The following is a 16,092-nucleotide window of genomic DNA, read 5'->3' as shown; positions in this document are numbered from 1 at the left end:
CTTAATAATAGCCACAAAATTTCAATTTCCCTGTTTTTCAACCTCAAAAATGTGCACCACAAATAAAACCGGTTTAATGTTTAAAACTGATATCAATATAAATGTTTTTATATATACCATACAGATTTGAATGAAATAACCATTTTAAAATGACACTTTTGGATCACTTTTATAAGAAATACAGCACCTTTCCATTCATTATCTGCTTCAAAATACACATCCTTACAAACATAAACACCACCAGTCTGGTCTCAGAACTTCCATAAAGATCTCACACATTACTGAAGCCCACAAAAACAGTCTTGGATCTGAGTTTAGAATCGTGGTTTACTGTTTATATTGCGGGAAAGGTTATTGTGTCCATATAGACAGTAGTGCACTGAAAAACTAGTTCGTTTTCCTTTAAATAACATTTCCGAAGAATGTTGATATTGTGACAGCTCGTGTGGGACCTTCACATACACCAGACGCGAGACTCCGCCCACGCCCCGCCCCTCCTCGTGCATTCCTGCTCTCGTGCGTTTTTCACAGTCGCTATCATATTTCCACGTTCCCTTCACGCGTCTGGAGACAACGAGCGTCCTCAGCCTCTTCCTGTTGTGAACTTGTGACACTCGTTATGACTCTAGACAGGATTCGCCGACGTCCGACAGCTCCTCCTCCCTTTCCTTTTTCAGCGCGGCCGCAGACGCTTAAGCCACGCCCCGTTCTTAATTTGTCTACACAAAAGACTTGACAACACCGCGAGGCCCCGCCTTTTTGACCAAATAAGGCCGGGCTGCCCTTACACGGCGAACAATCGATGCTCGTCGCAACCTTTTCCCTTCCTTATCCCGTTTATATACTACGGCGACTTCCGCCCTTGCCGTTAAAGCAGTGCGATCATGGCGGAGCGCGTTCAGCAGCCCCCAGCTAAACGGCTCTGCTGCCGACCCGGGTACAGCACGACGTGTAGACAGGGGCAGCGATCCGGTGGAACAGTATGCGGTTCGGGTTCTGGCCAGGGGGGATCCAGCAAAACCCAGAGCCCCGAATCGCTCCTGGACATTGCGGCGCGGAAAGTAGCGGAGAAGTGGCCGTTTCAACGGGTGGAGGAGCGTTTCGAGCGCATCCCGGAGCCCGTTCAGCGGCGGATCGTGTACTGGTCTTTCCCGAGGAGCGAACGGGAGATCTGCATGTATTCCTCGTTCAACACCGGCGGCGAGGAGAGCGCGTCTAGCGGGGAAAGCGGCGACGAGACGCGGTTGCCTTTCCGACGCGGCATCGCGTTATTGGAGAGCGGATGCGTGGACAACGTATTACAAGTCGGTGAGTTGATGGGACGAAGCTGTGTGGAAAATATCGAAACGCGTTGTTGTTTTACAGGTATGATCGCCAGAATAAGATGTAGAGGAACCAGAATGTCGTGTAGAAAGGATCTCACAAGTCGAATGAAAGGGGACTATTGAATTTACGGCGAACAAAGGGAGGAATACAACGACAAAGGGTTTAAATCTCCCGACCGGGTTAACGTTACCTCATGCCCGGGATGCCTTTTCATTTCTCGCTTAGTTCTGGATTACACGCAGATATTTAGGCTTGTGGGAAACGTCCAGACGACGTTAAACGACACCGTGTCGCATTTGTATCGCTGCGTATTTGTGTGCTCGAGATCAACAGCGCGGAAGTGGAGCTCGCCGTCGCGCGAGACATTTAGCGTTTAAAGGGCATATTTATCGACTTAGTAGCCATTCTGTCACCTTCGTGACGCTTTGTAGTTGGTTTTAAGTCGTTATGGTGAAACATCAGTCGAGTGTTTCCTCAATAAAACGGTTTAAATGGTAAATCTGACGAGGCTCGTCTGGTATGTTTATTTTTCTGAAGTGAAAGCGTGGGGGGGGGAGGAGGACTGGCGTAGTAAGTCGACCAACTGCTCCATGTATACACTGTGACAACCGAATATAGCGAAATATAGGCAGCGTTTGGTTATGAATATTTTTATGATGGAGACTTTGGCTCTGTTTTGGGACCGCTGGTTTTGTATGTAGTATGCATATCAAATAGCCGTCAGGCATCCCTATTGAAACTAGCACTTTGTTCCCATTTTCATGTTCATTTGTGTCTTTTCAGCTTTCTGTCACTCTCTAAAGAGGAAGGGAAACAAAAGCGGCTTTTTATTTTCTTTCAGCGCTTGTTAAATGGGATAGATTTGGGAAGGGGTGGCTTGAATGGTGATTTAAAGACGCAGCGCCTCGATTTCTTTTTAAATGGCCCTTTACAATATGCGTACGTTTTGACGCCGTGACGTCAGCACGTGCTTCAAAACTGCGAGATTACATGCAAATGTCAACATTTCTTATTTGGATGTTTCATTAGTGCGTCACCTGGTTTGTTGTATTGCTGCTTTATCCGCCTTTTGTTTTGTTTTTAAGTCCCCGAAATTTGCCTTTTATTTCGGCGTCTCTCCGCCCTTTGGAAAACGTTTTAATCACATTACTGCATTTGGTTGATTAGAATTGTAATGCAATCAACAAACATCATTTTCTGCACCACCGTTCCCCCTCCTCCCCGACGTCCGTGGTTTGCTGGAGGAGAGGTGCCTCAGCTGGGCTTTGTGCCCTCACCCTTCAGCCAAAATGGGTTTTTGCTCCTAGTTGCACACACATAAGCCTCTTCCCAGAGTCTCTTAAATAGGCCGGCTGTCTTGGAAGATCAAGGGCTCTTGCCCTGTTTTCCAACAGACTACACGGAGCTCTCTGCTTTTGATTCGGGAGAGGAGCGCTTTTTTCCCTTTGTGTGAACCTCATTCCGAGCTCGGGCGATGGGAAATGACAGGCCTACCCACGCGGGGAGGGCTCGCTGGCTGATTGCGAATGCTCTGCGAAAGTAAAGCCACGGAGTGATAATAAAAGATGCAATCTTGCGACGCAGGCAGGTCCGGGGGTCGCTGGAGTGGCCCTGATAGGTAGGGCTCGCCGTGACGAACGAGCCTCATTGTTGAAACCGAATTCAGGACGGGAATTTGTTTTCGTTTCAGTCGTACGCTGGGGGAGGGGGACGCAATAAAGCAATATATATGTCAGTAAATATGGCTTTGTCGTTTCTTTGGCTGCTGGCCGTGATGCTTTTTATTTACATTCCAAGGGCAGCGCTTGTGGAGCATCGTATGTTGGTGATGTTTATCGCATGTGGACTGACACCCTCCAGTGTTGTTTTTATGGATGTTACTTGCAAAAAAAAACGTGTGTTTTTGCGAACAATTCATAGAAATGAATTAAGAGACTATTGCAGTGGCAACCAGAAAATGTCTGGATGGAGTTTACGTAAACACGCATTATGAAAGGAGTCATAAGCACTGAGGCACTGAAATGTAGTTGTTGTAAATATTGATTGGAAAGCAAATTCTTTGATTCGTTTGATATCGGTCAGTGTTTGTTTTGGGCCTTTGTCGCTGCCGCTTGCGTCATTATATTGATCAAACCGAGACGCGGCGCTTTTGCCTGAAAGGTCATAGGGTTCAAGTTCATCCCAATGTTTTTTCTTTCAGGCATCCTGTTATCAAATCACGTGTTTCCATCTGTCACTACTTCACTAGGCTATCAGTCATCTTGCGTTAATCCTGTTAGGTTAGAATCTGCCCTTGCTTATTAAATGTTGGCCAATATGTTCAGCTGTCAAAGATCAATTGGAATTAAAAACAAATACGTCGGATCATGTGACAGTCGTTTTTAATTGAGTATCTTTGATGTGGCTTATTTGTAACATTGCGTGGAGGAAGAAAGGGACATGCCATTGCAAGAAGAGAGGTTTTAATGCTATTGTGATGCCACTACTTTTTGTTGGTGTAATCGCTCGACGGTTAAATCTCAAAGAGTGATGTAATTTTCCATTATTATAGCTTGAGTCAGGAAGCTTTGTGCAGTGTTCTGGGAAATACTTAAGGTTTTTGAAATTCTAGATTTGCTGAATCTTAATGGCAAAACCATATGTGAAGCCCAGAGAGGTTTATCGATCAGATAAAAAAGACAGTGGCGAAACTGCGTAATGATATAACGGAACAGAATAACCGGATTTATTTATTGATCTCGCATCAGTGGAGAAACACATTTCCATCAGTCTTATTAACCCAGAAAGGGTGTGTTTGAGAGCGGGCACGCGTTGCTCTGTGCCTGGGCTCTATTATGCCGGCGTTAACATTTCTGTCATTCATACACAAACGTGCAAAATGTAAGATGTAGAACTTAAATCTTGCATGAAGCTGTTGCTTTTGGGGCCGCTTTAAAGGCCGGCATTACAGAGGTGAGCCCAGTCTGAACCCTTTGGTGCATTTGAAGTCCGTGTGAAGGTAAAATTGAATTAGAAAATGTTGTGTGTGTAGTATCTCATCATGATGCTTTCCACAGTTATTTTAGAATAGATCGTTTTTTATTTCTGGATTTTTTTTTAACGATGGTGCGTATCGTCGCCTGTGTGTTGCATACATAAGTAAACAATACAAACAGAGCATTTATATTATGCTATTTTAGTTTAGTTTTACCGTTATTGACAGTTAAGGCTTCATTTCAGAGCTGTTTTGAAGTGGGATTGACGGTAAACTCTCAGATTAGCTCCATGTATTGAAAATTGGTGCTCCACCCACAATTCTCTTTGATGTGCTTTGAGGTGGAGGGCGTGAGATCTGCTGAAGCCAGCTCAGCTCGGAGACTGCTGCACTCTTTCTTACACGTCAAATATGTCAGATGTTAGGGCTGTTAAAGCAGTGCTGATATTAATAAAAACACTAAAATAAAAGCACATGTTTTCAATCCACTGGAATTCGGCCTGTTCTGGAGAGAGCTACAGGATGAAATCACATCATAACAAACTGCATTTGTCTGCATTTTAACTTTTATGGTGCTTTTTGAACATTTTATTTGTGGGTGATTTTATACTTCTCTCATTACGTGTTAATGGGAAGAGAAGGTTTTATTTGTGAGGATGTTCAGTTGCAGTTTAGATTTGTAGTATCTTGTGCTGCACCCAAGAATTATGGGAAATATAAATTTGTTTTACACGCTGTATGCGAAATGTTTACTGACTAGCTTTTAAAATTCTCCATCAACAGAAATTTATTATTATAAACGCAAGCCTTTATTCGGGATGCGATTAATCGTGATTAATCGTTGAACAGCCATAGTTTCTACCGTTTAAGGGATTCCCAGAGAACATGCACAATGTTGAAAAATGTGTACCTTGAATGCCCTGTAGGTCTCTTTTGACAAAGACGTGTCAAATGCGTGAATGTAAATGCTTTGGTTAATTTTTGAAAGTAAGATTCATTGACACATATGAACGTTTTTATGTATTTTTGTACCACTACAGATACACACTCCTACGTGAGGTCTGAGAGATAATTTATGTGCAGAGTACAGTAGGAAGTCAGCAGTCTCTGTAGTGTCAAGCGTTTGACCTTGTTCTGGAGCATTTTAGCGTTCCTCGGTATGCTAATATCTGTACACACTTGAGTTTGAGAGCGACATCACAGTCAAGTAACCGAAGCGGATGAAGGAGTAACTCGTAAGTGCTTTTTCTCTACAAGATCATAGTGCAATGACAGGCTGGCCTTATATCATTATTTAATAGCCAACCTCCACGTTTATCCACTTATTATTTTGTATTTAAGTCAGATGTTTCTCGGTGCGTGTGTGTTTGAAACAGCTTGGCAGAACAGAACGTAGAGCAGACCAGTCCTGTGATTGAAATGTGCTCCACTTCCCAACATCTGAATACTTGAGCGGCGTCCAGTGCCCTGGAAGGGTGGTGTTCCTTTCCGGGTGGAGTTTGGTCGTGGGGCCCTGAGCCCTCTTTTAATAAAAAAAGTCATCAGCTGCAAACAGCTGAACGCAGTCCAAATTTAGGGTTGGAAAAGGAATTGGAAAGGAAGCCACACAACCAAGATTTCATATTTGATTAAAATTCTGTCAACATTTGCTTTTCCAAATGTCATTTGATACCTGTATAAATTACTTGATCTGATGAACACAAAGAAATATATTTGGAAGAATGTTAGCAATTTTCATTTCTGCGGCATCATTGAAAAATTAAACGGTTGTCAAAGGTGCCCAGAACTGTTTGTGTTCCTAAATTCTTGAAAATATCTCGCATTGTGTTCAACAGAACAACAAAATATACAACATTATTTTTCCAATGGTAGTGGATGATGTCACAGAACTGAAAATTGCTACAATTCTTAAAATATCGTTCTTTGTGTTTAACAGAACAAAGAAGATGTATAGGTTTGAAACAACCTGAGGTCGAGCAAATGGTGCAGAATTTTTATTTGGGGGTGAACTGTCACTTTAACTGTTGTTAGTATTTGAGTTTTTTATGTTTGTCAGAGATTACCATCCGTATAACATTTGCAAAATTTTGCAGATCAACTGACAAAGCTGGAATTTATACATGCAATTATAACTTAAACATAAATGCATGAAAGCTATGACATTTAAATGAGCCTTTCTGCTTAATAGTGACATGGATACTGATGTGTTTGATTTTAGCGTTCGTGTTGGTGTGCCGGTGTTAATAATGTTACCTGGGTGACAGGTTTGAATTGGCAGATGAAAGGCATGCAGCACATGCGCAGTCTGCATAGATGTGTGGTGTAGTGACATGCGTCATCGGCCCAAATGTTCTCATGTGTTTGAGCTCTGTTTTACATGTGGTGCACACGCGCTGGCTGTTGCTTTGTTCCCCGGACACATACGGCCTCTTTTGTTCTTATTCTAAAGATGTGCATGAAGTACATGTGGGCATATGGTGTTGTCATATATGATTTGTTGCATTTGATTTCCTCATGAATACCTCTTGAAGCTTAGAATGATTTACAGCATGTTTTCCCTGTGATGGAGTATTGTCAGATTCTTAGGTTGGACGTCTGTTGTGTCATATGTACAAGACATTGACTTTGTTTTCTGGATTTGTTTGAAGAAGCAGGATCAGGTTTGATCTGACCAATGAAGTCATTCGGGCTCATTTGCTCTCAGACACTGTTGTTTAAATCAATATATTTGGTCAAAGATAATGGGTGATCATTCAAATGCATGCCAATGTCAATGCAGCTGTTAATGTGTTATTTATTCATGCATGCATTGAATTTCTATTTGCATTTGAAAGAAATGCTGATAAACAGTCAATGTTATTTTTACGGAATCAATTTTTATCACGTGGTAGTGAGGAAGAGAGTTGTGACACATAAACCCGATACTGAGGTCAGCGTTGTTTTGTTTTGACTAATTTTGTGAGGCTTTAAAGCTGCTTTCCAGTTTAGTCTGTATAGTCAAGTCATCATGGACTTTCATGTTTCATGTCTTATTGTATGTGATTAATTGGCGTGTTTAATTCAAAAGAGAACAAAGGTTTTTTGTAATCTTTCATCAAATTGTAATAACTCGCTTTTGTGCTACCTGTAAAGTAAAGTTCCTTTTTTAGGTGACATGACAATTTTTTTTTTTTAACTACAGAAACACCTGCCTACTTTGCATTATACAACACTTATGTTTCAAAAATTCAGTAAGTTTTTAATAGTAAAATGTTAACGCCCACCCGCCTTTTTTTCTTGTCGTATTGTAATAATTACAATTTTTGATATTGTCTTTAAAAAGAGGTGAAAGCAAATATTTAAAGTACCCCTGAACCGTTGCGATCGTTTTTCACTTCCGCATTTTGACGCATTTCGAGTGAAATTTCGAATGAGAAAAATATTGGGCGTGGCTTTTGTCTTTCTCTGCGATTTGATTGGAAGTATAAAAAGAGCTGTTGCATTTTGAAATGGGACTGGAAGCAGACTGAGAGTTGAAGGGGAGGAGTGAGATGCTGAGATGCTCTGCCCTAGCTGTCTAACGTACGTCAATTAAGATGGATAGTTGTTACAGGACGGAAGTGCATTTTCAGATTTTACCTAACGATTATTAGGACACATGAATTGATAAAAGCGAACGACCCACATTAATAAACTATTTACAAAAACGCTGCAATATTTCATGAATAATTTTAGATGGGACTTTAAACTGTGTATTTTATATGCATGTTTATAGGAGGTCTTGGATTAATTCAACATACTGTTAATATATTTTATAGTAAGTTTTGAGAAGTTGGTCACCTCTATAAGAGAAATGTATAGAGAAAATGTTCATAGTGTGCACAGTACACTGCAGAAGTTCGACACGAGCGCAGAGCACGCTTCCCCTTTAAGAGATGTTCTTTGCTGACCTTCATCGTGCACTTGAGCAAGGGGCATTGGAAGTCTAAATATTATTAGCTCATTCTCTGATTTGTTTCATAGGGAGATGTGCGATGGTGTCGAGCGTCTTTAATTGCTTTTAGGTCTGCAGCCGTATGGTTTTTTTTGTTAGTTAATATTTAGTTAATCTCTAGACTCCAGACCTGCGGGAGAGTTTTCCACCACCTCTTCATCCATCTAATGCTGATCTGTATTCCGCCGTGTCCCTCCAGCACCATTAACCTTCACTGAGGGTGAGGAAGAGGGGGGCGAGGAGCCGTATCTAGGGGGATGGGATAGGTTGGCTTGCCTTACCTCGACCGAGGGCTCTCTGATCTGTTTGTTTTCCATTACACGGCTACACTCCCTCCCTGTTCTCCTGGCCTGCCTCCGCAGCAGACATGAGGGCTCGCCGCAGGTCCATACGGCACCAGGCCCTATAAAAAGGCTGGAACTTGGAGGCCCAGTATTCCTGCGCTCGTGGTATTGGACCAGTGATCAGGGAATTACCTCAAAAGCCAGATTGCCTGTCCTTTCTCTAATCCAGGCTGCAGCGAGACGCTGGCGGCGGTTTGGGTTTTGGACGGATACCCTGATGTGCGCTGACGCACAAACCGCAAGGGTCCCGCAGGGGAACGTGGCGTAAACCAGAACATCAGATTCCAGAAACTCCGTCACAACCTCTCATGTTCCATATGTTAAGTTATGAGATTTGGCGAGGGACGGCGTGCGGGTTATCGCGAGCCCCTTGCTCATGGATGGTGAGGGCCCGATCGGTCTTCATTATCTAGGCCACAGCTGAGACCTGGAAAGCGTGCGGTGATGAATGAGACCTTTAAGCTCACATTAATAGCTAACTATTGCTCATAAGGAGCTTTAGATTGGCGCTGGTTGGTCGGTTGATTGGTGCGCTGTGCTTCGCTAAAGTCTTTGTGTCTCTTTGAAGAGGACAAAGAGGCTTCTTGTGTGCTTGCTCTGCTTCTGGTATGTTTTCAGTTCTTTGAAGCCTGTTATGTTGGTAGCGTTGTTAAGTGCACAGGGCATTAACTATCATAGTGTTTAAAGAAAAATTCACGCAGTAATGAGTATGAAAATTTTGTTGTTATTTGTTTTATTCCTAAATAGAGAGATTTGGAAAAAGCTTTGCACAGCTCTTCGACAGTTTATAGTGACCACGTCAGGCCCCAACAAGCACCATAAATAGACTAACAATAGATTTGTGTGGGGAACAAACCAACGTTTAAGTTGTTAATCACTGTAAACATCTCTCCACACAGGCTCTGAAATGGATTACAAAATGTATTGTGACTAAGTCTCACAAACAAATCTAACGCGGTCTCATAGCAATTTGTAAATGTTACGATGTTGCTAATTTGCATGAATGCATATGGTGGTCTAATTCGTACATATCAATACAATCTACGGTTGGGGCTTTATTGTTGCTTTTTTCTAGTAATTGTATGTTTTTGTATGACTTGCATTGTACGAATTATTACAAATTGCCATCTTGTTAAATCGTTGCAATTCCTGTATAGTTAAGCTAGCAAAAAAGTGTCATTTTTTTCTTTTGGCATATCGTAACTAATTAACGAGGAGGCTAATTCTTACAAATTAGATTGTACAAATCAATTTGTTTTTTCTTACATAAAAATGTTCACGTTTTCGTATGAATTAGGGATGCACCGATACCAGTATCGGGTATTTGCCTGATACCAATGTCATGTACTCCTACTCGTAATAACACACCGATACCAATGACCGATACCTCACCTGATATACATAGAGCCCTATGATTTCCGCAATGCGGAAAACGCGGACGGAATCGAGGAATCCAGGCATAAAAACAGAATTTGGTGTACAACACGAAATGGCACGGAATCTGGCAAATGTATTACTTCCTAACAATAAATTAGCGCTGAACCGCTATCAGCTAATGTAACAGCTCAAGAAATATTCAGATACTGTTTAAATATGTATTCTGCTTGTTTTGCATGAGTGTGTGTGAAAGAGTGGTGCGGTTGCGTGTACTGAACCTGAATGCATTGTGCTTGTGAAGCTTTCAGAGCCAGCGTTTCACTGCACGAGGACACAAATACATAAACAAACATCATTTGCGGCGATCCATCAAAATAAAAGTCCACTTAGCTTAAACAAATGCTTTATGCAGCGTCCAGTCAAAATAAAAGTCTGGTGATTTGAACAAGTTATAATACACTGACATTTTTACCGCACCACCCCCCTTGAATTTTGTATAATTCGACCACAGAATATATTGTTTACTTTAGCAAACTCAAGTAAATGTGCTAGTAAAATTGTGCTACTTATTATAAAAAAATTGAACTTATTTTAAGTAGACCTAAAAACAAAAGGAAATAAATGTTCCAGTAAGAGACTGGTTTATTAACATAATTGTATATTATACAGGCATCGGTTATAGGCATCGGCGAGTACCAAAGAAACATATCGGTACTCAAAAACTTTAAAAAATGGTAACGCTGCATCTATAGTACAAATAAATGCACAATTTCATACAAATCATCCACCTCGTAATATAATAAGTTCTTGTAAAATCGGGCTTGCAAATCCAAAGGTGTATTTTTTCAGTTAGCATATTGTAACTATTCACGTGGTGGTTTATTGTTTTTGGATTTGTACAATTTTGTTTGTATGTTTTTTTTTTCATACACATTTTCATGTTTTTTTTATGAATAAAACGTGCCGGTGGATACATCGCATTGGTGGTGGTTGAGGAGATTCCCCCCGCCATGTAAAAGTGCTTTGAGCACTCAGAAAAGAGCTAACAAATTATTATTATTATTATTATTAATAATTGTAAAATTTCATATGAATTAGCCACATCATAATATAGTTATCAATTCCTGTCAAAACAGGCTAAGAAATGAAAGTGTATTTTCTTCTTAGGGCAACTTGGAACTATTTTATGAAGTAAAAAATTTGTAAACTTTAGTACAAACTGCTTTTGTGTCACTAAGGGATTAGGGGATCATTGCTTTTGGTCTAATATAATCTTTTTGTTTTTACTATTGCCATCGCACAAATTCGAATATGCCACAATTTTCCTACTATAAACTATAAAAACACTATAAAATCCAGTCTGTTGGATCCCAACGTGAAGTTCACTATATAATCAGATTTCTTTTCATACATAAAATAATGACACAAATGTTCATTTGAGTTAAAGTGTTCCTAAAAAAAATTCCCAGATTAAATAATCTAAAGTAGGGGCTCCAGGTTGAGGGGGGTCTGTTATTTCCCTCTTTTCTTGTTTTCATTTCTTTGTCTAAGTGCGGTGGTTAACCTGACCGTGGAGCAGAGCTAGCAGCTGTGTTCCTGGCGATCGGTTTCAAAAGCAAACCCAGGTCACCACTTATCCACCACTTCCTGCTGCAGCTCCCCCTTATGGGACCCATGTGCTGGATAGACTTACACACACACACCAGCTCTCTTCCTCCGCCCCTGCCTTCCGTCTGCGCCTGGCTCTAATGAGCTATGAAGAACAGAGTTTAACCTTCCCAGGGCCGGCCCTGCTCGAACGTCTTTAGGTAAACAGAACAAACTCGGGCTCCTTCAGGGGCCGCACATGCTCGCACAGGCCCTCGTGAGCCCACACCTGGCCCGCCTCCGTCTTGCCGAGAACCAAGCGGCAGTGGGCCCGACAACCAGAAGTTCTTGAAGTGGAACAGGTTGAATGGGATAACGCAGCACAAGATGAATACTGCCTTTAGGCGGTGGGATTAGAAGTGCGTGACGGCATGAGTTTCCCAACCCAGTTCCTATACACACTCCACATGCAATCCAGATCACCCTATGTCCTTAATACAAGTTTTTGTTGTATTGTGAATGCTTCCACTGGTTGTAATCTTTCAACAAAAGGTAATGAGAAAACAACTTTCTGTATCTGATCATGTCACCTGCCTCAATGCACTTTAATAATTTATGTTTTGTAGTGTTGCTTGAGAAATACGTCGAATTAAAAGGTAATATTGGTTGGAAACCGCATTGTGTTGACTGACTGGTTTAGGGTTCGGTGGAATCAAAATACATCATCTAATAGAATGAAAGTATATCAATGATGTTGTGTTGATTCTGTGTAGTAAGATTTGTAGTTTTGTAGTCGAGCGTCGTGTGTTCGTAGTAGGTACGGCTTTGCCAACGCAGATACGTGTACTCTACGCCGTAGCCTGACATGCACCTCTCCAAAAATGTAACGGCGCTTCAATAATACACGAACCCTGAGCACTGTGATTGGTCTGCTTGAACCCCCTACCTTCAGGTTTTTCTATATTAAACAACTCGAGCTGCAAAAGTGCCCGTTAACTTGTTGCTATCGCTGCTAAATGCTTCCCAAACCATAGATATCTACTAGATTCTGCGTTAGTATCCATTTCATTGGGCCACTATACGTAGGTCGTCCACCATATTGGAAATGTGCGAGCCGGTCTGTGTTGCCAAGTCTGCGGCTTTCCGGTGGAATTGGGTTACTTTGCAACTGTCTCTCTGGTTTGTTTTATCGACAGTTTAGAAGTTGATTTTGTTATATAGCTGTAAACGATTTTGATGAGTTTATTTATGAATGTTAAGTTCTGTTATTCAGGACTATGTACGTTAGGCTTGTGATGAAGGATTTTGTCTGGCAACTCTACCGAGCCGGTATTTTAACACTCAAGAGCAAGCTGACTGTATGATTATGAAAACATATTTGTTGATGTGTAAACTCAAACATTATATTTCCTACACTAACACATGACAACAACGAAAGGGAATCCGACGTACAAGTATAAATGAAAACCGGCGCTTTGCCTACAGCGTAGGTCCAACACAGAAGTAAAAAAGAGTGTAATAAAAGTGTGTGCATGCGTGTGTGGTGGGACGTTTTCTCATCAGATTTTGAAATGAGGCTGCCAGGTGGGGGAAATTGAGCCGGTGCTGCACCGTGGTGACGTGATTTGTTTGCGGAGATGCAGTATGCAAACTATTGACAGGCCTTTATCATTTTTATTTACTGGAAGCGGGCGAGCGCAGGAGGCAGGAGTTTGTGTCAATTCGCTGGAAAAGCTCAAAACCCATCAAGATTTATGGTGGCTTAAGCAAGATGAATGGACGGCCCTGTCTTCATTCACCGAACGCTATCCAAAGGCAGAATGTGCCACAAATGACATATTTAGCACTGCGAGAATGGGCGGCAGCTATTAATTTAGTGTGTGTATTGACAATGGCTAGGAACGGTGGGAAAGAGGCTAGTTGTGAACTGTGATAATGATCATAATTCTTTCCGCGGGCTATGAGAGACGGCATTTTTCCCGGCATAGACGGTAACACTTGAGGCGGAGCGGTACAGGAATTCAAAAGCTCGGTGAGAGGAATCGCCCAAACTGCCAAACCGAAGGGTTATTGCCTGTAAATTATACCTGAGGAAAGCAAGGGGGATGGAAACATTTATAACATATATATATATATATATATATATATATATATATATACACATTTAATATTTACAGACTGTTAACCTTTTGGTTTGGCATGCGTTTATGATTTTAAGAAGTACTATCCCATATTTCAACAGTGTAATGTTTGACCCACCCGAAAAACTACTTGCAAAATACGCTGTTGTTCTTTTGTGTAGTTTGTTCCCTCTTGCCGAACCGGAATGATTTCCCTTTGTAAGATTTGCCATTGACTGCTCTAAGTTGACTAAGTGAAGGAATTGCACTAGACACACTATGGGATAAGAGAACAAGTCATTCATTGACTCTGTGTCGGCTCACATCGGCCGTATAAAAGCAGCCGGTGAGTCAGTCGAAATGTTTGAGCATGCTTCAGAGCACCTCATGCCCTCCAAACAGGTTTTTCTGGATGGAAACAGGAAAATAAGCATTCGACAGCAGACCATACGCGAGAGATCTTCAGTAAGCGTTTCTCTCAGAAACAGAAGTCATCTTTTAAATGGGCTGCGGTCGTGTGACAGACGGTCGCGCTGGCGTGTAGATCCTGCAGTAAGTCTGGTGTGACTTTGACACGCTTTAAAAAAGTTTTTCAGCTGAGCGCAGCTGTGGCACGCTGATTGTCTACCACACACACACTCGGCTGCCAGCAGGCGTGGGTGGCATTTGCATTACTAAAACGTTGGCATGATGGTATCTGACAAGGTTAAAGTATTAAATGGATGTTGTGTCACTGCCTCGCCTTAGTAGATGAGACACAGCTGATTCGCTCACGTGCGAGTAATCAAAGAACATCATTATTAAGCTTTTAGGAGAGTGATGCACGCGAGTGTACGTTGAAAAGGATTGTTTTAATGCATTGAAGAATATCTTGCGATCTCTTACATGTGAACTTCTGTCCAGTCAATTCCAGTTAGTTATGATACGAGAAATGTTGTGCTTTTATTCTGAGCTATTTACATCCCCAGACTAAGATATAACAACACAGTTTCACAGATAAGGTTTAAGACTAGTCCCAGACTAAAATGAATGTTTTATAACTTGCACAGAAATACCTTAAAATGTGATAGTGCCATTGTTTTGTCTCAAGATAAACACCAGTTATGTATTCTTCTAAGGCATTTTTGTAAAAGCAACATAAATATCTTATTTCAACTAAGGCTTAGTCCTGGCTTAAGATGAAGCATGTCTGTGACACCGGGCCTATTTGTTTCTATGGCAACATGAGTAACTGCAAAGAGGATGCACGTGTTTTGTTTTACACAACAAAAATGATGTTTTCGACATTAATTCATACAGGTTCCTCTGATCAATGCCATAGAATTACTATTTACTCACAGGCTTTTATAATCTAAAGTAGCATACACGTACCCTTTTGTTGAACAGAAAAGTGATTTTTACTCTGCTACACTAGTGCGCTTTCATTTGAAAACAGATTATAGCGTTTTGAAAACGCTCTTCGTCCAAACTAACGTTTTCCAAGTGCTGCCCATTCACACTGAAACGTCCCAAACCGCTTGCATCCAGGCACTGCGCATGAATAAAACGTAAGACACGTCAGCCCGTGTCATTTCTGTCAGGTGTTTCAGAGGTTTTTTATGGAAGCTCGTTGACGTATTTAAACCCCTTCGTTTTTTTTCATCCACACTAAAACGCAAAAACGTCGTTTTAAGTGCATCAACTTTCGAAAGCTCAGTTTTTGTTGACTAAAACGCTGTCTCCGTGTGGACAAAGCGCCACAACGGAGAGAAAAATATGTATTTTCAAACGAAAACGCATTTATGTGGACATTACACCATTCAGCCAAAAATAGTTATTCTATGGCATCACAAAGCTTATTCACAAGCGTCGATATATTATAATTCCATATCAAACAGATGTGTATAAAGGGGAAGGTATCTATTGAACAAACTCCTTTTGTTACAGTTTTCTATGTTCGTTTTGAATCGGTCTACCTTTTTATTATATTGTATCTTTTAAAGCTATGGAAGGTCGCAGGACATCAAATACAAACAATTGTGAAGTGAGATAAGACGGATCTTCTTAACGCTAGTTGTAAACAGTTGTTAAAGTAATTCCACAGCAATGGTGTCTTTGTGCCCTGTACCTGTGATGTATTCATGCCCTGTAGATGTTGATGACGTCAGAAGCCCAGCTGGTCTGTGGTCTGTATCAGGCCGAGAGAGAGAGAAGGGTTAAGTATGAAACCCTGAGGGATGTCAGCAGGCTTCAGCTGTTTCTCTAGCACACTGAGAATAATGGATCTGTTTGTGTTCTGCTGTGAATTACACACAGGCCTGTTTCAACATACGACCCAATGTATGGAGTTCTGATTGTATGTGAACGTTTTGTTAATGTGCCTCTATATTTATTTGCCCAAATTAATACGGT

The 16,092-nt window shown here is 41.3% G+C and overlaps 1 protein-coding gene across 1 annotated transcript in view; it reads left to right on the top strand.

The window, feature by feature from the left end:
• The first annotated feature begins 772 nt into the window (after positions 1 to 772).
• Positions 773 to 16,092, top strand: part of zswim6 (zinc finger, SWIM-type containing 6) — a 54,225-nt gene continuing 38,905 nt past the window's right edge. Inside the window, exon 1 of the mRNA XM_056736469.1 lies at positions 773 to 1,308. Coding sequence (XP_056592447.1) covers positions 885 to 1,308 — 424 coding nt within the window. The 5' untranslated portion in view covers positions 773 to 884. The remainder of the gene's footprint in view (positions 1,309 to 16,092) is intronic.

This window comes from Triplophysa dalaica, chromosome 22, assembly GCF_015846415.1.
Source record: "Triplophysa dalaica isolate WHDGS20190420 chromosome 22, ASM1584641v1, whole genome shotgun sequence".
Classification (NCBI taxonomy): domain Eukaryota; kingdom Metazoa; phylum Chordata; class Actinopteri; order Cypriniformes; family Nemacheilidae; genus Triplophysa; species Triplophysa dalaica.
This window is presented reverse-complemented; position numbering and strand designations above follow the sequence as displayed.